Source organism: Myotis daubentonii, chromosome 12 (genome assembly GCF_963259705.1).
Source record: "Myotis daubentonii chromosome 12, mMyoDau2.1, whole genome shotgun sequence".
Classification (NCBI taxonomy): domain Eukaryota; kingdom Metazoa; phylum Chordata; class Mammalia; order Chiroptera; family Vespertilionidae; genus Myotis; species Myotis daubentonii.
The window spans coordinates 44,527,006-44,551,982 of NC_081851.1; the positions used below are offsets into that span (position 1 = coordinate 44,527,006).

At 38.6% G+C, this 24,977-nt stretch overlaps 1 protein-coding gene and 1 long non-coding RNA gene across 4 annotated transcripts in view; one reads left to right on the forward strand and one right to left on the reverse strand.

Moving 5' to 3' along the window:
* Positions 1-24,816, forward strand: FAM161A (FAM161 centrosomal protein A). 3 transcript variants are annotated; one of them, XM_059659703.1, is made up of 7 exons: positions 1-262; positions 9,231-9,466; positions 11,158-12,321; positions 12,679-12,846; positions 14,938-15,037; positions 22,720-22,874; positions 23,342-24,816. In XM_059659703.1, the coding sequence occupies exons 1-7, from the start codon at positions 47-49 to the stop codon at positions 23,481-23,483; spliced, it is 2,181 nt and encodes a 726-aa protein (XP_059515686.1). In that variant the 5' UTR covers positions 1-46; the 3' UTR covers positions 23,484-24,816. The 3 variants fall into 3 exon arrangements, with proteins under 3 accessions (XP_059515686.1, XP_059515687.1, XP_059515689.1); XM_059659706.1 differs by having other exon boundaries at positions 123-262; positions 9,325-9,466; XM_059659704.1 differs by lacking the exon at positions 12,679-12,846 and having other exon boundaries at positions 2-262.
* The window catches only part of LOC132213327 (uncharacterized), a 53,535-nt gene continuing 32,639 nt past the window's right edge, over positions 4,082-24,977 (reverse strand). The window contains exon 4 of the long non-coding RNA XR_009447956.1: positions 4,082-4,142. This is a non-coding gene — a long non-coding RNA (uncharacterized LOC132213327). The remainder of the gene's footprint in view (positions 4,143-24,977) is intronic.

A 24,977-nucleotide genomic window follows, 5' to 3' on the forward strand; every position in this document is an offset into this window, starting at 1 on the left:
TCACCACCCGGGCCAGCGGGGGCGCTCAGGCCTCCGCGGCGCGGTGATGGCCGCCTCGCCGCGCGCGGAGCTGGCGGCCTCCAGTGTCCAAGCCCCGGTAAATCCCAACACCCCAGCGCGGGCCGCCCAGGACGAGGACCCAGACTCTAGGCTTATAGGCTTAGAGGATCTGGCGGCCGTGGTGGCGGCCTTGGAGGAAGAGGAGGAAGAGGAGGAGGAACAGGAAGACGAGAAGAAGGCAGTGCAGCCGTCGCGGGCGATGGTAATGTGGGGGCGGGACGTGGGCTAGGACTGGTCTCTGGCTGGGTGCGGGCTGATGGCTGGTCCGCGTCCCCGCTGGGCTGAGCGACATGCGGACAAACGCTGCTCCCTGTCCAGATCGTCGGTAATATTGACCCACCACCTTCTCTATGTTCCCATAGAAATCAATAAAACCGAGGCCTTAAAAAGTCGTGATTTTCACCAAAACGATTGTTGTAAGAATGTCTTCGGGAGCATTTTACTTTAGTCTAGAGCAGTGGTTCTCAACCTTCCTAATGCCGCGACTCTTTAATGCAGTTCCTCATGTTGTGGTGACCCCCAACCATAATATTATTTTCTTTGCCACTTCATAACTGTAATTTTGCTAGTTATGAATCGTAATGTAAATATCTGATATGCTATATGTGTTTTCCGATGGTCGCGACCCACAGGTTGAGAACCGCTGGTTCAGAGCGTGCAGAACCTTACTCTTTATGCTCCAGTATTTGTCAGAAGTAGATATTCCCTTTTCTTTTTACCTTGGGGAGGTCTGATTTACCTACTCCACAGATGATAACCCCTAAGATTCAGGTGAATCAACTGTGCTATCAGAGGTGTGTTTTATTGTCATTTTAAGGTCTTGGTTATTAGTGCATCTTAACACGATACATGAGAAGCGATGTTTAAAACCATTGAGTTCAGTGGCTAGATCAGAGAGATAGAGTTGAGCATCCAGAGAAGCAAGTTACTGAGGACCCATTATTTCCTAAAGGGCACTTTTCAGTGTTACATGTGTCGTGAACACCTGTCCACTAGTTAGAGGGCCGAGCCTGCCATCTGCTCTATTCCTTTAAAAATTAGAAACCTTGACTCTGCAGATATAAATCTCCTTACCCCCGTTAAAGATTCTTAACACCATTTTTTCAAGCCTCTCAGATACAAAAAGAAAAAGCATTGTGGTCTGGGGCTAATAGAAATCACTGAATATGTTGGAATTGTAATCTCTTTAATCTACACTAAAACTGTTCATGAGAAAATCTGTAGCAACATCTTTCATGGTCATAGCAACCACTAAGCCATAATTAAATTAGTTAAAATTTAAGCTGATGCCTGGTAGATGAAAAAGAGTAACCGTTATTTGAAGAGTAGGTATGGGAAAACATTCCAGACAGAGAGAACAAGCATATGTAGAGGTCCTAAGATAGGAAAATGAAGAGCTTTGGGTGATTAAGGATCTGAAAGAAAGCCAGCAAGAGTGGAAAAGAGGGGAAGAATGAGTGAGGGGAGATGAACTTGGAGAGGTAAGCAGGGCCTTGTAGACCTAGGTAAGGAGTTGTTTATTGTAGGTGCATTGGGAGGTCCTTGAAGACTTTTAAAAGATCTGACATGTTCCTATTTACATTTTTTAAAAATGACTCTGATGACTCTGTGGAGAACTTCTGACAAAGCAGAAGTAAGGGACTAGTTAGGAGGCTGTACAGTAATTTCAGAAGCCATAGGTGATGGCTGGACCTAGAGTCCGGGGGAGATGGCAAGAAGTGGACAGATTTCTCCAGAATGGATCGGAATTACTGTTAAAGAATGAAAGTGAAGGCCAAGGAAGAGGAAGAAATAAAGAATGCTTACTCTCAGGTTTCTGGTTTGAGAAGCTGCATGGAAGGCAGTGCCATTTACTGAACTGGGGACAACTTGGGGAGGAATGGATGTAGAGGCTGGGTGGTTTTCAGTGTTGTCTTTTGTGTGTGTGTCTGTTTTTTATTGTTGATCCTATTACAGATCCCCCTCCCCCATTTCTTCCTCTTTGCCCTCCTCTAAGGTTTTAGTGTTGAACATGGTAACTTTGAGATATCTGTGAAACTACCAAGTGGAAATATGTAGGAAGCAGCTGAGCCTATGAAAGTGTAGTTCTGTAGGGTCTGAGCTGGAGATACCTATCTGGGAGTTTTCAGCATTTTTGAAACAATAGGAATGGATAAAGTTACTTAGGGAGAGTGCAGAAAAAGAAGGGATCTTGTATAGAACTTTTTTTTTAAATTTCAGAGAGAAAGGGAGAGAGATACAGAAACATCAATGATGAAGGAGAATCACTGATCAGCTGCCTCCTGCATCCCCCCCCCGCCCCCCCCTCAGGGACCGAGCCCACAACCCAGGCATGTGCCCTGACCAGGAATCGAACCATGACCTCCTGGTTCACAGGTTGACACTCAACCACTGATCCACACCAACTGGGCTAGAACACTTTAAAAACCTCATTTAACAGTTAGATAAAAAGGAGACTAAAGGGATTAAGGACCAGCTACAGTGGTAGGATCACAAGAGTGTGGAAGTCCCCGTTTATTGGTTTTAATGATGAGGGAAAGTGTCAGATACTGCTAAAGAGAAGGGACATTTCATCCTGAAGCAGGAGGAAAAGAGAAAAGTGGCACAAAAGCAGGCATTTTTATAGATGGGAAGATGAGGGAACTTTCCTCTGATAGTTTCTGGTTTCTTAAAGAAATAAAAGAGTTGGGGAGTGAGGGTGGGAGCAGGTAGAAGAACAAGGGAAAGGTAAGCAGTATTGCTAGGGGAGTGTGAGAGGCAGGTGCCAAACAGATCAAGTAGTCAATAGAGATTGCTCAGTTTTTAATTTAGTATTAGTACTCACAAAGCATTCTTTTTTTTTTAAGTTATATTTTTATTAGATAATACATGAGCACATTCTCCTTTTATTTTTTTTAATATTTTTTTTATTGATTTCAGAGAGGAAGGGAGAGGGAGAGATAGAAACATCAATGATGAGAAAGAGTCATTGATCGGCTGCCTCCTGCATGCCCCCCATGGGGGCGAGCCCGCAACCCAGGCATGTGCCCTTGACTGGAATCGAACCTGGGACCCTTCAGTCCGCAGGCCAACGCTCTATCCACTGAGCCAAACCAGCTAGGGCCATTCTCCTTTTAAAATTTCAAATGTTACAGAGAAGGCTTGGGCCCTTTTACTCTCTCCTCCCAAAGAAAGTCTGAGTCCCTCCTCCCTACCCATTGGTAGCCACTGTTTTGAAGCTGATATATATGTATTCTTCTGGGCTTTTTCCTGTCTCCTGTGTACACCCTTGAAGCATTTGGTAGCATTTTATGTATACATATTGTTCTGAAACTTGCTTTTTACTCTTATCATTTATTGCCGGTTTACCCAGGTTACTATATGTAGATCTGCCTTATTCCTTACAAATCCTTTCAATGAAAAAGAAAATTTAGTAAAAATTCCAGAATTGCAAATGATACTAGATAGACTATACCACAAATAATTATGAGTGCTGATCACTAATGAAGCACATGTGCATGTGCTGGGAGGAGCATCATCTAAATGGGTCAAGCCAATCTAGGGAAGATTATCCTCTAATCTAGTGGCTGCATGCACAACATTCACAAAAAGCTGGACAATTAAAGGGAAAGGGTGCTATTTTAGGCTCTTGGAAAATAATGTCCTTGGTCTAGGTCAGTGGTCGGCAAACCGCGGCTCGCGAGCCACATGCGGGCGCGCACGTACAGTGCGATTGAAACTTCGTGGCCCATGGGCAGAAGTTGGTATTTTGTGGAAGAGCCAGTATTTTGTGGAAGAGCCACAGTGAAGGGGCCAAAGAGCCGCATGTGGCTCGTGAGCCGTGGTTTGCCGACCACGGGTCTAGGTTATTTGACCTACTAAAATGTTTTCTTTTGTGTGAAGACAAAGATTAAATTAAAGTTAGAATTCGCTTATTAATCATTCATCTGTTTTAGGTAAAACACCATGGGAGTAATTTATCTGAAAAATTAAGTATTAAGAGTATTAAACAGGAAAAAGGCGTGCCCACCCCTGCACGTGTTGCTGCTCTCCCCTTGTGAGACAGCCCGGCAGGTGCTTCTCCTCTAATAAAGCCTGTAGTCCTGGTCAAAAAAAAAGGAGTATTAAACAGAAATGGGACAGATACTATTAAAAGTCAGTGTATAAATATCAGACCTGCCACCACTCTCCAGAAGCTACTCATCCTTCAGTATCTTTGCAGTTTTTCCAGGACCAAATAAATTTTACCCTTTAATGGAAAATGACTATTATGAAGGCCTTCTTTTAAAGGGTGTTCTAAAAGAACGAATGGAGAGTACCTGCATGCTTTTTTCTAAAAACAGTTCTTTGGAATATCTTCCTTCTTTTAGTTAGTTTTTTAAGAAATAAGCCCTTTTCTTAATACTTAGTAGAATATAACTCTTTAGAGCAGCCAGTATTTCTTAGGATGATTCTGTTCCTTTTTTTTTTTTTCCAGAGAGGTAGCGAGAGTGAGAGATAGATAGAAACATTAATGATGATTGAGAACCATTGTTTGGCTGCCTCCTGCACGCTCACTACTGGGGATTGAGCCTGCAACCCGGGCATGTGCCATTGACCGGCATTGAACCCAGGACCCTTGAGTCTGCAGGCCGACTCTCTATCCACTGAGCCAAACCAGCTAGGGCTGATCCAGTTCTTTGTGAGGAAATATCTCTCCTCTTAATGGAAATATAATATTTTTTTAGCTGTATATTCATTCTTCCAATGAATATTTATTAACCCTCTGCCATTAGCCAGGTGCTTTTCTGGGCACTGGGGACACCGCCATGAACAAAGCAGACAAATCCTTGTCTTTGTGATACTGACTTTGTGGAAGAGTTAGGCATACAATACACAAGTAAAGATATGTAGAATGACTGTTGGTGGTGAGTACTTATGAGAAAAAATAAAACAGGGAGGCTGACAATGAGTGGGTGGGGAGGTTATAATTTCAAATAGGGTAGCCTTGGTGAGGCGATGACATTTGAATAGAGGCCACGAGGTGATTTTGCTGATTCTGTGAGCATTAGAAAAACTCAGACCGAAATCAGCCACTGCTGCTGCTCAGGGGAAGAACCACTGCAGGGGTGACTCAAGTAGACAAGTGGACAGAGAACTAACAGGAAGGAATAGGTCTTCTTCCTCCTCTAGCCCTGTTGTCTTCCCCTAGCCCCACTTTAGGCAGAGTCTACCTGGGAGCAGCTGGCAAAGTTGAAGCATGGTTTACAGACTTCTGTCCTCAGCATCACCCAGCAGGGTGTAGAAGGGTGGCATTGGAGCTGACAGGCAATAGTTTAACACTGGGCATACTTACTTCAAGTATTATAACGTTGATGTTCAAAAGATTAGTGCCCATGTCACATGGCTAAGAAGTGCAGAACCTAGGCTTGAACACAAGAATTTGACACTATATCTCTAATCTTTCTCCCAAGCCATAAAAATTCTCCAAATTGAAAAGGTACTAACTTCTAGCCAAGAAGTAGACAAGAAATGAAAACCACCTCCTGCTTGCCCTAACCTTCCTTTCTAGGCTTGCTTCCCAAAATCGCTTTATACATTTTACTCTCCTCTGATCCTGCAGCTGTGTGCACCTTACTCTCCACCGTGCCCCTCATCCCCATGGCTTTTGTTAATGTCCTTTTCTTTGTCTGCAGTACCTTTTCCCTCTTTCCCCCTATACTCTATCTGATCCTCCAGATTCTTCCATTCTTTGACTCAGCTTAAATATCACCTCCTCCTGGAAGCCTTCTGGAGTTACTTTACAAACTCAAACCAAACAAAAGCTCTCTTCATTTGAATACCCATATCACTTGGTATTTGTATTTCTTTTCTTTTCTTTAATTTTTTTTAAAAAATATATTTTATTGATTTTTTTTACAGAGAGGAAGGGAGAGGGACAGAGAGTTAGAAACATTGATGGGAGAGAAACATTGATCAGCTGCCTCCTGCACACCTCCTACTGGGGATGTGCCCGCAACCAAGGTACATGCCCTTGACCGGAATTGAACCCGGGACCCTCTGGTCCGCAGGCCGAAGCTCTATCCACTGAGCCAAACCGGTTAGGGCATTGTATTTCTAATGACCACTTTCTACTTCATATTAGTTCTCCTCTCACTGCTTATTTAAACGTTGGTGTTGGCCAACATTTCCATCCGCGGGTTTTTGTCGTATTGCCCACACTCTCCTCAGGCAGCCTCATTCGTATGCAAGGCTGCACCTGCCACTTCTGTGATATTGGTGGCTCCCATATCTTCATCTCCAGCCCAGCCTCCTTACCAGGTCTCCAGATAAATTTACCCACCTGTTTCCTGGACATTCACCTGCCCTACTATCCCTTAAACTCAGTGTGTCTAAGAGAGATTAGTTTTCTTTTCCTAAAACACTCTCCTCCCCAGTGTTCCCTATATTGGTGAATGGCAGCAGCAGCAGCAGCATCTACCCAGACAGGCAGCACTCCAAACAGAAGTCTTCGATTTGTTGCCCACAAGACAGGCCATTACTGAGTTGATGATTCAGCCTCCTAAATCTACCAAGGCAGCCGCTTTGGTGCTGCTTCCTTAATTCTGCCCTTAATATCTCTAACTTGGACCTTGCATTAGCTCATTAACTGCTGTTATCTTTCTTCCTTCGTTTTCACTCTATTTGCTACCGGAAGAATCCTTCCGAGCACGACTGATTATGGCACTCCTCTGCTCACATCCTTCAAGGCTCCTGTTTCCTGGTTGAAGCTCTTGACGTGCCTTTTTCACCTTGTTTCCCACCCTCCCCCGTGCTCCATCCCGTTCTCACTAGCCCCAGACTGTTTACCTCTCTCTGAGCATACCATGCCTGTTCCTTCCTTGTGTGGCTAAAAACCCCTTCCTACGGTGTGTCTTTGGAGCCCAACACTTGGGATTTGGATTAAATCCCACCTCTGCTACTTACTGGTGTGTGACTGCAGGCGGGTCACCTAAATCCTCTGAGCCTCAGTTTCCTTATCAAGAACAGAGTACCTGCCAGTTGCATCATCATGCAGTAACATATGATTAATGTTCTGGCACTGTGCCTCAGACTTCTTTGTTTTTCACTTTCTGCTTCCCTAATCTGACAAGCTTTGTCCTTATCTAACATTGTCTCCATCTGGTGCACCCTTGTAAATTCTGTCTCTTCTTTCCCCCGTGGTCAGAATTAGGCATTCTTTCTCTGAGCTCTTATGGTAACTGATATTGTGACATACATGGGAGCAGCTCACAGGCAGGAATCAGGAGTTCTGTCTCCTTCAAAGTCTGCTGCCCATTATTTATGTACACATCCTCACCTAAACTCACTAAAGCTTCTAGAACAGCAGTTCTCAACCTGTGGGTCGAGACCCCTTTGGGGGTCGAACGACCCTTTCACAGGGGTCGCCTAAGACCATCGGAAAACACACATATAATTACATATTGTTTTTGTGATTAATCACTATGCTTATGTTCAATTTGTAACAATGAAATTGGGGGTCATCACAACATGAGGAACTATATTAAAGGGTCGCGGCATTAGGAAGGTTGAGAACCACTGTTCTAGAAGGTGGAGTGTTTATTTGATTTGTATCTTTAAGCAGCTAGAGAATGCTGGGTGTCCTTAAGAATTTAATGAATGAGGAAGTTAACAAAGTACTCATTTCCACAGCTAAGAAGGTAATGATGAGGAGCACATATAGAAACAGGAGAAGGTATCAGAAAATTCTCTTGAGTTGTATGACAATAAAGCAGTTCTTTGAGTCATAAATTTGTTGGTAAATTTCTGCACACCAGCTCTACTGAAAAACATTTGTTTTCCTTCATCATTTTCTCTGTTAGCCCAAGTAGTACAATACTGGTCTCCTGTACACTGTTTAAAAACTCATATTTATAACTTTTATATACAAGTGACTCTTCTGCATTTTCCCATTGGGAGAAGCTACTCAGATTTATTTCCTAGTGTCTTATCAGATTGAGTCTATAATTTTCTAAGGCAAATACTCTTTTTTCATTCTGAGTATATTTCAGGCAATAGGCTAAATTTAAGACCATAGTCAGTAGCCTTTTATGCATAGTATCATAAATAACTTTATCTCTCAACTGAGAAAATATTAAATTTCTATATTTATGGAGAAAGTGGAGTTTTACCTCTATAGTTGCTTCAATTAAAAGAACTCTAAAAAATAAAAATAAATAAAAAATAAATAAAAATAAAAGAACTCTAAGATGTATATGAAAAGAGTTAGGGGAGCCCTCGCTGGTTTGGCTCAGTGGATAGAGTGTTGGCCTGCAGACTAAAGGGTTCAGGGTTCGATTCTGGTCAAGGGTACCTGCCTGGGTTGTGGGCTTGATCCCCAGTAGGGGGCGTGCAGGAGGCAGCCAATCAGTGATTCTCATCATTGATGTTTCTATCTCTCTCTCCCTCTCCCTTCCTCTCTGAAATCAATAAAAATAATTTAAAAAAAAGAAAAAAAAAGAGTTAGGGGAAAGATCGATCAGTCTCTTCCAGGCATGACCTATATATAGAATAACTACACTCTGTGTAGTTACAATGCTATACTGTACTATTCTTGTTCTCTTTGCACTCCCAAAGTCCCTGTCACTCAGGACTTTGTTACAACTGCTCTTTGTTGCCCCCAGGAGTGGCAGTTCTGAAACTACGGCCCATCCCCTTCCAACCCTCCTACTTCCTATGAGGTCTCCCCTGCACATCCAGGAGGGCTTCTCCTGGGTTCTTGATGAGCCAATGAGACTTTGTTCCCTCCACTCTCCTGCCCTCCTTTGCCCGTTCCCCTCTCTTCTCCACTGGTGCACCCTTGTGGCCCATACTGTAGGAGCCAAGCTCCGGGTGTTGGGCTGTAGTTGCTTGGTTTGCAGTAAGAGGAACTGGTTCTTCTTCATTTCAGTTATCACTTACAGCTCTAACGGAGGGTCTTTATTAAGGATAATTTGGTTCTATCCTATTATAGTGTATGGGTTAGTACATGATCTGGGAATCTAACCATCCTTTATAAAAAGGATCAAATAGTATTTATTTTCTGGCAACTTGATTTCTCTCTCTTGTTCTCAATAAAATGTGACAGGGAAATGTACATAGCTCACAAGTAAGAAGCAGCATTGGGAATTAGTGTCAAATTTATTTGTCTTTTAATTCCAAATACCATATAACAGGCTTTTCCCTTCCATCAGACTGACTTTAACATCATTTCCGGGGTGAATAACCTAACATACATGAACTATGAGGCCCCTGTGGACTTTTCTGATATTTACCACTCTAATGAAGAATATTTCAGGAAACTAGAAGAGCTGAAGACTGCCCACATGGAAACTATGGCAAAGTTAGAGAAAATGTACCAGAATAAATTAAATTTAAAGAAAGTACAGCCAGTGATCATCAGGGATGAAGCTTCTAGTGTCTCTTCCATGTAAGTTTGTACATAATCTTATTTGTGGACTGTAAAATAAAATGTATACTTAAAAGTGCAGAACAAGCCCTGGCTGGTGTGGCTTAGTTGGTTGGGCATCGTCCCACATACTGAAGAGTTGCTGGTTTGATTCCCAGTCAGGGTACATGCCCAGGTTTCGGGCTCAATCCCCTGACGGGCGTGTAAGAGGCAGCTGATTGATGTTGCACTCTCACATTAATATTTCTCTCTCTCTAAAAATCAATTTAAAAATCTTAAAAGAATAAAGTACAGAACAAAATTATTTCAGAATATTTTCTCTCAAATATCCCTTTGTACTTGTAATTATATATGGAGGTGGAATTTTATTCAAAATGTTTAATGGCTTATCAACCTACCAGGTGGCTTCTTGCTTTGAGGGTCATTAGGTGGCCATTTGGTCTTTTGTTTCTGACCTATCATTCATACAACTGTAGACATGTACCAGAATATTTTTAAATGATGAATATTAAAAATTTAAAAGACCTTTATAATATGTGAATTAACATGAGCTTATTAAAGATACAGTATAAATTATTTAGAACTAAAAGATAAATCTGATTAAGTTTTCAAAATAGTCTTTAATTTCAAGACCTATTTCTGTGATAAACTGGCTTATTTTGAAACTTGAGGCAAGTCCCTTAACTCATCCAGTGGGTCAGCACTGATTGCATATCTCCTGGGTGTCAGACCTTGCGTGGACACTAGGAAGTCAAAACTGAGATGCCCTCAAGGATCTCAAAGACTAGCTGAGAATGAAAAATTGCAATACAACATTATAGAGACAAGAAAAAGCAGTTGATCGTGTCAGAGTGTCAGTGGAGGGACACAGGAAGGAATTTTCTACTGAAGTCATATCTGGGTTCAGTCTTAAGGGGTGTGTGTAGCTGCAGCAAATGTAGGAAGCAAGGAGTGGCCTTCTAGGCAGCCGAAACCATGTGTGCAAAGGCATGGTGGCATGAGGAATGGTGTGTGTGAGGAACTTCATGTGATTGGATGTGATGTAGAATGGTGATGGGGGTAGGGAAAAGTGAGAGGTGAAACTGGAAAGCTAGGCAGGGGCTAATATTAAAGGACTTTGTAATCTGTATTTGACTTCATAACAATGACAAATCATGGGAAAGTTTCAAGAAGGAGAGTGACATGATCAGATGTATATTTTAAAACGGTGTCTATGGAAAACATGTGGAGAATTCAATTCAGAGGTTAGACACAAGAAGCCTCAACTGTCTCATATTCCTCCCTTATAAAATAAGGGCGTCAGAGTAGATAATTTATAGGCATTTTCCAGCTCTATTCTAAATAAAAGTGATAATTTTTACAAGCCGTATCCAGCTCCTATCTTAAATCTGATTATATCTTTTAAAAAATATATATATGTATATATTTTATTGATTTCAGAGAGGGAGGGAGAAGAGAGAGATAGAAACAATGATGAGAAAGAATCATGGGTCGGCTGCCACCTGCATGCCCCCTGTTGAGGTTAAGCCCACAATCTGGGAATCGAAGCATGACCTCCTGGTTCATAGGTCTGATGCTCAACCACTGAACCACACACACCATTCGGGTCAATTGATTATACTTTGATATAAGAAAATATCTAATTCTTAATTCTTATATTTGGTCACATACAACTGAAAGTGTAACCTAACCTAATTATTCTTCTCACTTAGGTGTGTATCAGAAAAGAACTATCACCCTATCTCGTTAATCACATCACTTTCAGAACCTGATTTAGGTCATTCTTCCTCCTTGATTGTGTCTTCCTCTGAAGATGAGCTGCCCAACTTAGAAAAAGACTATCCTGAGAAAAGCAGAATGATGACCTATGCTAAGGAGCTCATCAACAACATGTGGACCAACTTTTCTGTTAAAGATTACATTCAGTGTGAAGGTGCTGACTTCCCAGTAATTAAAAAAACAGGGAAGAAATCAAAAGAATGGGTGCCAAAGATTACAGTACCTGAGCCTTTTCAAATGATGATTAGAGAACAGAAGAAAAAAGAAGAGAACATGAAATATAAATCAGATATTGACATGGTACACAAACTGCTCAAAAAACAAGAAGATTCAGAGTGTAAGAAAAAATTCCGAGCCAACCCAGTTCCAGAATTTGTCTTTTCCCCCCTTTATCATGACATAGTCAAGCAAAATGAAGAACGAAGGAGGATAATGAAGGAGAAAAACAAAGAAGCACTTTTGGCCTCACAAAAGCCATTTAAGTTTATTGCAAGGGAGGAACAAAAGCGAGCAATCCGGGAAAAGCAGCTGAGAGACTTTATTAAGTCTAAAAAGAAAACAAATCGATTTAAAGCCAGACCTATACCTCGATCTACTTATGGTTCAACTACCAATAACAGGTTAAAAGAGGAAGAGCTCTTTAGAAACATTAAGACACAGCTGAGAGCCCAAGAACTTTTACTGAATTCATCCCCTCCGCCTTATAGCCCACCTCACAGAAGTTTTGCTGCAAGGAAGCCCAAGACTCCCAAACAGGCTGAACAGCTGAAGTATAAGTGCAAGTCCAGGAGCCCGATTGCTGATTTTGGAGAAGCTCCTGAGAGGTATCAGAAGCACCTCCCAGAACAGAAAAGTCCAAAAATCCTTTTAGTTTACAGACCATCTGATCATCATGCAGCCTCACATGCATCCACTAAAAGAGAGAAAAATTTGGCAGATAATAAAGCAGAGGAAGAAAATTTGAAAGAAACACATTGGGCTTATCAGTCTCTAAAGCACAAGTCGCCAGGAAGAAGTCCAAATGCAAAGCGTGTGCCTTCTAACTGCAGCCCTCCAATGCCCACAGTATCTTCCAGAGGAAGAGAACAAGCCGCCAGGTAAATAACTAGGCTACTGCATTGACTGACCTATGATTGCTAAAATAGTGTACATGACATTATTAATTTTATGTTGGTGAATTTAAAAGTATGAAGAAATTATTATATCTGGTAATATATTTTACTTTATAATATAGAACATTTTGCGAAAGTGTGTGCTAAGAAATGTAATTTCCATTTTATGACTCCTTGGGAATAGAAAAGGTTAGAGTTGGCTTATTGATTTCCAAGTTCACAAGTCAGATCCTTCTCAAAAGGTTGCCTTTTTTCAGCCTTTGAGTTATCCTGTGTTAAATCTTTGCTAAGCAACATTCTCATTGGCTTAAAGTGAATTAAGCCTTAGTTTGTTGCCCTCAGGAGATCACTTGAGGAAAAGAAAATGTTGGAAGAAGAGAGAACTCGGATCCTAACTAAGCAGAAACAAAGAATGAAAGAATTGCAGAAACTCCTGACAACCCGGACTAAGGCTTATGACTCACATCAAAGTTTAGCTCAAATATCTAAATCCAGAATAAAATCTCTCAGGTATCATGAAAGAATCCTGAACCTCTAGACCATTGGTTTTCAAACTTTTTAAAAATCAAGTTACCAATATGTGAACAAATTAAGAAGAATATTAATGTTTTAGTTTCTGGATTCAAGTTATTATCAGTTACTTATACTTAATACACATACACACACACACACACACACACACACATTCTCTCATTCACCTCATGATGACAACCAACATATATATGTATACCCACCTGATGGTGAGGACCATGAAGCTATGTTATTGAACAGAAATGTTTTATATTGTGGCTATAGTTAATATTTTATATTGGCATTTTAACTCTTTTTCTTTATATTATTTTTGATTGCACAATATACTAGTAATATTGAGAAAAATATTGAGGCACAGATATAAAGCTTTTTCAACAACTTGTCATGTAATCTCAGAATATTCTTCAACAAACAGATATGTAAAAGATTTTTGTTCTAAGATTTACATGAAATCTGATAGCACAGATTAATACTGGTGTTAAGTAACATCAATTATGTGAAAGTGTCGATTAACAGGTGTGTTAATGTTTAGTGGTATGGGTTGCATTTTTTCAGTTTTAATAAAAATAAATAAAAATATTCACAGAACCCCTTTACAGAACACTGGAATTCTGCAGAATAAAGTTTGAAAACCAATGTTCCAGAGGAACATTTTTATGTTGCAAATAAACATTAAAATGTTCATGTTTAAGTAGGAAAATAACTCCCCCAAAGCTGGGTAAGTAATATTTATTAATTTTTAATCTGACCTATAATATTCCCCCAAATCTATATTTCCTTTTAATTAGAGGCCCAGTGCAATCCAGGACCCCACCCTGGCTGGGGAGGGCTCCAGGGCGCATTCGGCCTGACTCACCAGTCCTGATCTGCTGGACCCCAGCAGCAAGCTAACCTATCAGTTGGAGCATCTGCCCCCTGGTGGTCAGTGCATGTCATAGCAACTGGTTGAAGGGTAAAACTAACGGTCAGACACTTACCATATTTATTAGGCTTTTATTATATAGGATTCCTTATAATGTCTGTCAGTGTCAGACATTATAAGGAATATAGCTCCTTATATCAATTCATTGGTAGACGGAGCTTAATTTGATGAACTTGAGCAAAAGAATTCCTTAGAAATATTCATTCATCCTTAAAAAGTAAACTGGATTTTTAATAATACCAACTTGTATATAATTAAATATAGTTATAATTTTATAGTATAATTATTTTCTCTAATCCATGAAATCTTATCATCTTGGTAGAGTATATTTTACATAGAGAAAGAGCATAGTTTAATTCATTATTGGATCTTGCCCAAATATTAAGTACACTTACTGTGAATTTATGTACTTGGTTCCTATTTTTCTATATATATTATAGTCCCATACACCTCATTTCTCCTCATGACATTTAATTAACGTTGCCACCAACCTACAGCAGTTCTCATTTAAGGGACTAAGGAAGAGCAAGTTCTTATTTTCAGAAAAAAACTTCTTAAAAAGAACATACCTATTTGGGACCAAATTTTTTTGGTTTTATACATTTACATATGAGATAAGAGGACATTCGTTCATTCATCTTTTCAGGCCAATTTGAAGCCCTGTAAAACATTATGTCTTGAAGATTTCAGAACCTTCAGAGTACAAAGACTACTCCCAGGATGTAAAATGTGTGCTCTCAGAACCTAGAATTTTTAAAAAATATATATTTCATTTATTTCTTCACAAAGAGGAAGGGAGAGGGATAGAGAGCTAGAAACATCAATAAGAGAGAAACATCGATCAGCTGCCTCCTGCACACCCCCTACTGGGGATGTGCCCGCAACCAAGGTACGTGCCCCTGACCGGAATTGAACCCAGGACCCTTCAGTCCACAGGCTGACAGTCTATCCACTGAGCCAAACCAGTTAGGGCAGAACCTAGAATTTTTATTCTGTATTCCATAAAAATTTACCAGTCTAGAAAAGGAATGGTGGTCAACTGTAAATTGTGCTCATAATTTAATTTTTAATTTGCCATCTAAGCTAAAATGTTATATATGCAAGTTCTTATTTCTTTTTAAAATTCCACTCCTTTTATTTAATTTTAGAAAGAGTGAAAAGGAAAGGATGAGAGAATACCGACGAGAACTAGAAGAAATAGAAGAAAAATTAAAACACAGGCCACTACTATTTCAAAGAGTTGCTCAGGTTGTGTTTGTTGGAATTTAAGAGCTCCTGTCAGTTGTTGTGTGTGTGTTTTTTTAAACATATACAGCTCTTAACTTACAGTCCATTTTTCTTATGTGCTATATAATTTACTAAGACATATTGTTTCTGTGACAGCTTCATCAAGCCAGTCAAGTAAGTAATTTTGCCAAAATCTAAGACTGAATTTTGTTGACGAGGCATGTAAGCTTAATAAAGAACATACTACTGATCAAATCTTTTCGAAAGTATAGTTCCACAACACGTTTTTAATGGCTGGTGTTTATTTCATACCAGCTTGGCCAAATATTAAGTTAAGGCTTCATGATATGATTTGGAGGTCTTTGAAGAATTAAAAAATGAAACAAAATGGCTAATTGAATCAGATTTATTTCTGCCAGTGGGTTTGTTTGTTTGTTTTTGTTTCTTTTGGGGATATAATTGACATACAGCACTGGATAAGGTTAAGGTGTACGACATAATGACTTGACATGCATAAATTAAAAAATTATTCCACAGTAAGTTTAATTAACATCCATCACCTCCTATACTTACCCCCAATTGTTTTTCCTTGTGATGAGAACTTTTAGGTTTATATATCCATACTTTCAAGTATCCCATACATGATTACCATGTTGTATATTACATCCCCGGTATATAACTGGAAATTTGTACCTTTTGACCACCTTCATCCAGTTCCTCCTGGTAACCACAAATCTGATCTCTTTATTTTTTTTAAATTTTAGATTCCGCATATAAGTGAGATCATACAATATTTGTTTTTCTGTCTGACTTATTTCACTTGGTATAACGCCTTCAAAGTCCACTGCAAATGGCAGGATTTCCTTCTTTTTATGGATGGATAGTATTCTATTGTGTGTATGTATATATATATATATATATATATATATATATATATATATATATATATATATAATCACATTTTCTTTATCCATTCATCTTTCTTTCTTTTTTTTTTTAAATATGAGAGGAAGGGAGAGAGAGATAGTTAGAAACATCGATGAGAGAGAAACATCGATCAGCTGCCTCCTGCACATCTCCTACTGGGGATGTGCCCGCAACCCAGGTACATGCCCTTGACCGGAATCGAACCTGGGACCTTTCAGTCCGCAGGCCAATGCTCTATCCACTGAGCCAAACCGGTTCCGGCTATCCATTCATCTTTCAATGGACTCAAGTTGTTTCCTTTCTTGGCTATTGTAAATAATGCTGCAATGAATGTGGGGAGCAGATATCTCTTTGAGATAGTGATTTTGTTTTCTTTAGATATATACCCAGAAGTCAGATTGCTGGATCATATAGTTTTATTTTTAATTTTTTGAGAAACCTCTATACTATTTACCTAATGACTGTACTTATGTACATTCCTACCAATAGTGCACAGGGCTTCCGTTTTCGCCACATCCTCATTAGCATTTATCTCTTGTCTTTTCAATAGCCATTTTAACCAGGGTGAGGTATCTCGTTGTGAAATATCACCTAATGATTTGCATTTCCCTATGATTAGTCATGTTGAGCACCTTTTCATGTACCTGTTGAGCCATTTGAATATCTTCTTTGGAAAAATGCCTACCCAGTCCTTTGCCAGCTTTTAAATTGGATTAGTTGGGTGTTTTGTTTTGTTTTGTTTTGTGTTTGCTATTGATTTGTATGAGTACTTTATATATTTTGAATATTAATTCCTTATCAGATATATGATTTGCAAATATTTTTTCCCATTTGTAGGTTGCCTTTTCATTTTGTTGATTGGTGTTTTTGTTTTTTTAAAATATATTTTTTATTGATTTCAGAGAGGAAAAGAGAGATAGAAACATCAATGATAAGAGAGAATCACTGGTTGGCTGCCTCCTGCACGCCCTCTACTGGGGATGGAGCCCACAACCCGGGCATGTGCCCTTGACTGGAATCGAACCTGGGACCCTTTGGTCCGCAGGCTGATGCTCTATCCACTGAGCCAAACCAGCCAGGGCAATTGGTGTTTTTTTAAGAGAGTTATAATTTTCAATCTTATCTATAATTACTGAAAGGATCTTCTTTTTATCAGAAAAACTAAATTTTCACTGTTTTACAGTCTTTCCATTAAGAGAAATTTGTCAATTTCAGATCATCTTTTCCTTAGTACTCATAAGGGAGGGTTCCTAGGGGTGACATATCTTAACAATAGATAATCACTGGAGGCTACAGGTCATTGAGGACAAGGGGCATGTATTATGGGCTAATCTACATATTATAATCTCTCAAAGTTATGGGAACCCTCTACTTACTGATTTGGATATAATTTTATGTAGTGCTTGTCATTTTAAGGGGTGGGTTTCTTTTAACATCTCAGTTTCAACTTTAGGGGGGAAAATCATAAGCTGTTTTATATTGCTCAGTGTAAAGTGATTGACTTTGGCTCAAAGCAGCTAACTGCAGGTTTTTATGTCCTCTTATCTGGTGGGTATTGAACCAGATTTCCTACTGGCATCTTTTATATTCATCTTGCCCCAAACTAGATCCTCCTCTTTGATTTTCTGTTTTAGTTGGACTACTATTTAGGATGACTGGGAACCACTGTTCCCCCCACATTCAATTGTCACTGAGAGAACTGGCAAATTTTATCCCTATGTAATTTTTGGATCTTTCTCCATTCTTATGGTAAAATGCCAGGTGAAACCTATCTGAGTTAATATAATGGTTTGACTCGTTTGCCTGTCCTGTTCTTTGCAAAGCCACCCATTATATCTTTATTTTGCCGTTCTCATTCCCTTGCAAAAATGGATAGGTAGTTAATAACCCTTGATAACGGTGACAATCATGCATTCACCGAACCATTCGTTCTCATTGTCAGTGAATGGTATCAAGAGGTCTTGTCATTGACTTCTCAATAAAATTCTACAAGCTTGTTAGTCCTATATTACAGAGGAAGAAACTGAAGTTCAAAGAAGAACCCTAGCCGGTTTGGCTCACTGGATAGAGCGTCGGCCTGGGGACTCAAGGGTCCCAGGTTCGGTTCCGGTCAAGGGCATGCACCTTGGTTGCGGGCACATCCCCAGTGGGGAGTGTGCAGGAGGCAGCTGATCGATGCTTCTCTCTCATCGATGTTTCTAACTCTCTATTCCTCTCCCTTCCTCTCTGTAAAAAATCAATAAAATATATTTTTTAAAAAAAGTTCAAAGAAGGTAAGTAATTCATAAAATTTACAGTTATTAAATAATGGAACTGGGATTGGAACCCAAATCAATCTGCTTCCAAACACTTAACACTGAGCTGTCCTGCTTTCTCTCAGAAGATAAACCGCCTTAACATGGTATACAGAATCCTCTATGACCTGACCCGGTTAACCTCTTCAGTTAATCTACCACTGTGCTCCCCCTCATGTCAAACTTTATACACCCTTTTACACTCAGGCCATACCAGACTACTAGTTTCAAACTTAAAATCTTTATTCATGCTGTTTCTGAACATCCTTAGAGCCTCTTCCTATCTTTCCATCTACTTTTTCAAGTCTCAGTGTAAAATCACTTCTTGCAATGTTTCCCCTGCTTGGGTTGGTGCCCTTTCCTCTGTTTTTGTTGTTGTTGTTTTGTTTTTATTACCTTTTGCATACCTTTCTCTTTGCTCCTACCACGTTGTGTGGAAATTATTTTAATGATCTCTCTTCCCTTCCAACTAGTTACTTTTTAAAAAAATATTTTTATTGATTTCAGAGAGGAAGGGAGAGAAAGACAGAAACATCAATGATAGGAGAGAATCATTGATCTGCTGCCTCCTGCACGCCCCACACTGGAGATCAAGCCCACAACCCGGGTATGGGTCCGACTGGGAATGAACCTGGACTTTCTGGTTCATAGTCCTTCACTCAAACACTGAACTGGTCTGTTTTTTATTTTGTTTTAAATATGTTTTTATTGATTTCAGAAAAAGGAAGGAGAAGGAGATAGGGAGAGAGAGAGAGAGAGAGAGAGAGAGAGAGAGAGAGAGAGAGAGAGAAGCATCAATGATGAGAGAGAATCATCGATCTGCTGCCTCCTACATGCCCCCCACTGGGGATCGAACCTGTCCCTACCAGGAATCGAATCCAACTGTGATCTCCTGGTTCATGGGTCTATATTTAACCACTGAGCCACACCGGCTGGGCAACTAGTTAATTTTAAAGGGAGTGATCAAACCTTTGTAATCCCGACACCTAGGACAACATCATGCACAGAGATGTTAATAAACACTTGTTGAACCAAAACTGAACTGTTATGATCAAATTAGCCATTTTGACCTGTCATTTTCTTTCTGGGATTAGCCCAGGCTGAGAGCATTACCCTGATGAATTAGTGATGAGTCTCAACATTAACAAGCAGTTTTGCCCTGTTGTGTAATTGTGAATTCCCACTGTTTCTAAGCACCAGAGAAAATGTGGCAAAACAAGTGGTGAGTATGAAATTAAACCCATAGATAAATTTTAAACATTGAAAACTAGGTTAGTTTCATAGCTGATATTTCTTCTATCAGCATATGCCCTCACATATGCTGTTCCCTTTGCCTAAAATAACTTTTGTGTATACCCCCTACCTTCCATGAGGACTTGTCACAAAATGAGTACTTAGTAATTATTAAATAAATGAAAGAATTACTATACACCAAACTTACAGTTATAAAAATTATAAAAAATAAGCATTTTTCATTCATTCTAGGTACTGATAGACAAACTTTCATCACTTGTTATTTTGATTTCATGAAAGAGACAATTTTTTTTACAGTATGTTTAATAGTAAAATAAACAATTATGAATCTATTTTAACTGTTCCTTTTATCTCTTTATTATAATTCTTTTCCATGGTGAAATGCAAGGGGGAAATCTTTGTTTTAATGAACAATTACACACTATTCACCTTGATATAAAATATTAAAAGGTATTTCCTTATACAGAATGACTGGCAGTGCTCACTATTGCTTTAGTTTTGTTCACAGAAATTAGTACGTTTTTCTTGCAGTCTATTTTGCTGTGACTGTTGGTGCTAGTTAACAGTTGTTATGTAATAAATTCACTCACAACTTTAAGCATTACCCATTTGTAAGTGTTAATTGTGGTCTTGCTGCTATTGAATTATCCCAACAGTAGGCCTATGATCCAGTACAGAACAAACCATGTTATCCTGTTTCTTGGAAATTACAGCTTGCTGAGTAGATGTTAAATTGAATTTTAAAGCAGATTTAGGTGAAGGTTTATGAACACTAACTTTGATTAGTATTTTAATCTATTTTGCTTAAATCAGAATATGCCATTCTTTTTTAAAAATATATATTTTTATTTCAGAGAGGAAAAGAGAGATAGAAACATCATTGATGAGAGAGAATCATTAGTCCACTGCCTCCTGCATGTCCCACACTGGGGATCGAGCCCCCAACCCAGAATTGAACCTGGGACCCTTCAGTCTGCAGGCTGATGCTCTATCCACTGAGCCAAACTGGCTAGGGCAGAACATGCCATTCTTAATGCATTCAGTTAGGTTTGGGATTTCTACAGTCTTTGGAGCACAGTTCTCATCTTCATACTTTGCCGTGCCTTTCAGTTCCCCCAAGGCTGGTCTGTCGGCATTCAGAGCCTCTGGATGCTTGTTCACTTTCTTTTCTAAAAAGTGTTATTTACCGTAGGTGCATTTTAGCAGCAGTTACAGTGTTCCTTTTTCAGTTTTCCAGAGTGTCAGAAAATGCACTGCTGATAGTTTTATCCATTATAACCAGTCTTTACTATTTTGATTTCTCCTATAGAACATTAGACTCCATGATCCCTCATTAACTGGAATACCTGGATTGGGCAGATATCGGGCAAGAGCATTGCTGAAGTCAGGCTTTAGGCTACCTTCAAACTCCAGGATGACCCCTACCATTTAGATTAAAGCAGCATGGTGGAGTGGAAAAGACCCAGGAAAGGGTCAAGAGACTTGGTTCTACTGCTTACCATTCTTGTGGACCTTAAGCAAACTGCTTAAACTTAGTGAGGGTGACGGGAACATCTTGGTTTCTTTATTTGTTAAATTGGGGGGTGAGACTGGATGTCACTAGAATCGGGCCGTTCATAGTCATTTTGCTTTTGTTGGAGGTCCAGATGGCAATTCTTGGCCCTAGCTCATATCCACTCATAGAATCTAAACGCAGACTAACACCAAAGCCCTAATGCAAACCCCAGTTATCTTGTGGCTCCGTAAAGCCTGCGGTCTCAGGAACTGTGACAACTTCGACTTGCTTCCAGTATGAGAGGGTCATCATAATTCCCACAGATCCCAAAGCCAGGAAGTAACTTTCTGGAGATTTGAACCCAGTTCTAAATTCATGTGTGTGTTTTTTTCTGTATCTATTGCTTCCTCCACAGAGTAAAGATAACAGCACTGATGATTGTATTATCTGTGATGGAGTAGAGATATGGCTTATAAAAAGCAGAAATTACAGTAGGCACATAAAAACCCTCTGAAAACTATCACATGAACTACTTTTTTTGTTTTGTTTTGTTTGTTAATCCTCACCTGAGGACATCCCTCCATTTACCTTTAGAGAGAGTGGAAGGAATGGAGAGACATAGAGAGAGAAACATTGGTGTGAGAGAGACACATCGACAGGTTGCCTCCTATACCCGCCCCAAACAGGGCTGGGGATCAAGCATGCAACCGAGGTATTTGCCTCTGACTAGAATCGGACCCGGAACCTTTCAGTCCACGGGCCGATGCTCCATCCACTGAGCCCAAACAGCTAGGCCTCATATGAACTTATTTTCTTACTGATTTTTCCAGATATCCTTAAGCAGTCATAAAATAGGCACAGTGTAAAGAATAATTATATATCAAAATTCAAGTGGCCACCACCCAGGTTAACAAACAGAGTACTGCCAGCACCTCAGACCCGACGCGCCTCTCCTGGGTCAAACCCTCTCCCTCTTCCGTAGAGGTAACCACCATTCTAAATTTTGAGATAGGCATTTGCTTGTTTTTCTTTGCAGTTTACCACCTATGATTTATCCCTATATATAGTTTAGTTTTTCCTGTCTGGGGCCTTTTTGTAAATGAATCTCATATGATATATGATATATATACATATATATATCATATATCATATATACATATATTATCTTGTGGCTCCGTAAAGCCTGCGGTCTCAGGAACTGTGACAACTTCGACTTGCTTCCAGTATGAGAGGGTCATCATAATTCCCACAGATATATGATATATATACATATATATATGATATATATACATATATATCATATATATAATATATATATTATATACACATATACACACGCTTGTATTTTGTTTCTTTTGCTCAGTATTATGTTTGTGAGATCCATCCATGTTGTGGTGTATAACTAGAGTTCATTCATTTTCATTGCTTTATTTTACTCTTTTGTATAAATAGACTACAACTTATTTATCCATCCTACTTTGATATTTAGGTTGTTTCCAGTTTGGGGTTGTTACAAACAGTACTATTCTGAACATTTTTATACATGTCTCCTGGGGCACATGTAGTTTCTCTGGGTATATACCTAGAAATGGAATTGCTGGTCAGAAGGGATGCATATTTTCAGCCAACTGTGATTATTGAGTTTAATTTTCACTGGAGCTTTTAGCACATACATTTTTAATGGGAAGTTAAAGTCTTTTGTTCTCATCTAAAAAGGTTTGTCTTTCCTATAGAAAAATGCAAGAATGGCAGCAGAAAAGCATTATTCTAACACCCTAAAAGCACTAGGAATATCTGATGAGTTTGTTTCAAAGAAAGGCCAAAGTGGAAAAATATTTGAGTCCTTCAGCAATCAAGAGATGAAAAGTTTCACTGAAGAGAAAGAAAGGTAACGTATATAAAATGTCTGAATGGTATACCTCTGAAAAAATTCTTACTTGCAAGAAAGTAAAAATTCTGTTCTATAATATTTTAAAATGAACTTTACCTAATGAAATACATGTGAACTGTTGTGAAACATATTGATATTTTGATATTTTTTGACACATTCAAATATTACATGGTGATGAAATATCTTGTTTTTAAGCAGAATAATTTAAGTTCTGACTGGCATAAATAATGAAAATAACAACATGCTGTCAAGCCAAGTTTAAAGAGTAAACCAAGTTTTGAAATAAATGAGTTCTCAGAGGAATATTTACTTTCCCAATTGGCACTTTTATAGGGTTTTCTTGATAAATTGGAGCTCATATACTTGAGGAAGACTGACTTCATGGTGACATACATTGCAAAGGGTTTGTTTACCTTTAAACAAATCATTTTTCCTTTGAAAGATTGATACATTTTCCCCTCTAGCTTTAATGAAGAAGAAAATATAGAAGAAAGAGAGAATGGGGAAGAAAATTATTTTACTGAAACCAACAGCCAGGATTCTTGTAAGGAAAATGAAGCCGAAGCCGAAGAAGAAAGTGGAGAAGAGAACTCTGTTGAAGAATGAAGCAGAATCAGCAGGGCCTCCTTTCTGTGCCTGCGCTGTCATCTGCAGCATCCGGTGTTAGCAGCTTTGCTTGTTTGTTAGGAACATGGATGGGAAGGAACCCTTCTGATGTGTGCAGGGCTCTTTAGCAAAGTTATTTGTAGCCAAAAAGGCAAATCCAGCTGATTAGTCATTTAGTCCGAGTAAGGCTTTGCCTATTCAGTTTTTTAAATTGCTACATGGGCTCTGTTTGCAACTTTGCTCTTACTTGTATTTTTTAAAAGCCGTTGAGAATCAACAGCTGTCACAAACTGATTAGTTATTATGTCATTATTTTTTGGTAGAAAAAAATGGCTTAGCATTGAGAGCAGAGAAAAGTATTGTCCTTTGGTGATTTGTTTGAAGAAAAATTTCTAGAAACATGACTCAATACATATTTTAAAATTGTACTGTTTGCCCATTCTTTTTCTCTGGAATACATCTCACAAAATGAACCCTCACAGTTGTTTTACTAGTTAAGTTTATCTGAACCATTTTTATTTTTATTTAATTTTAAAAATCTGGACCATTTTTTAAAAGTAATAAAATATAGAAAAAAATAGGTACTTGCAAATTTACATTTATTTCTGCACTGAAAGTTTATTAAATTATCCACCCTATTATCAGTTTTTTCTTTTTTATCTCTAGTTTTATTCTAAATTATTTTTGACATAGAAATTATTAGAAGTTTTTATACATATTTTTTAACCTTGTGTATTATGACAGATATAAATAATTATAGCATTCTGAATTATAATCTTACTAAATATCAAGCTGGTTTTAAATGAGATGAAATTGTGCATAATAACTTGTCCAAGGCAAGTCTCCAAAGTAATTCAGGCTTATCTCTTTAATACTAGAACCAGAATGTTCAATTTTTTACATATTATTGCAGACACACTTTGTCTTTCTGAGAATGATGTTAATTTGATTTTATGACTATCATTTTTCCTCTATAAGAAAATTTTTGTTGTAAAAATTTAAACCAGTCATAAAGATGTGATAGAGACATTTTCTTTTATAAAAATAATCAACTTATAAAGAGTATTAACTAATAAAGGTATATAATAGCAGTATTTACCTACTGGAAATTTATGCTTTAAATGAAGAAATAAGGTGATTTTTCCTAATTAAGGGCAAATGTTTATTTGCTATTCCTTTTTTATAGTTTGTGTTAAACTATTTGCCACTACCATTAGACTGTAAACTCCTTGAGGGTTGGCATCATTTTAAAATCCATCTTTGTATTCCTTTAATATTTTGCACAAGATTGTGCATATCATAGGTACTTAATAAAGGTTTGGATGAGTAAGTAGATGAATATGTTTTTATTTTATTAAATTTATTGGGGTAATATTGGTCAACATGAACATATAGGCTTCAGGTATGAATATATTTTTTAATTATACTTATAGTTACGTTAAAATAAGTACACATGGGATTAAAAACATTTCCCTTCCAACTTATTGAGAACCT

Excerpts from the sequence above, each read along its gene's own strand:
- FAM161A (XM_059659703.1), top strand. The coding sequence starts at position 47 with ATGGCCGCCTCGCCGCGCGCGGAGCTGGCGGCCTCCAGTGTCCAAGCC. Across the intron at positions 15,038-22,719 it reads TATTTCAAAGAGTTGCTCAG|AAAAATGCAAGAATGGCAGC; the intron begins GTTGTGTTTGTT and ends TCTTTCCTATAG. Across the intron at positions 22,875-23,341 it reads TTCACTGAAGAGAAAGAAAG|CTTTAATGAAGAAGAAAATA; the intron begins GTAACGTATATA and ends TTTCCCCTCTAG.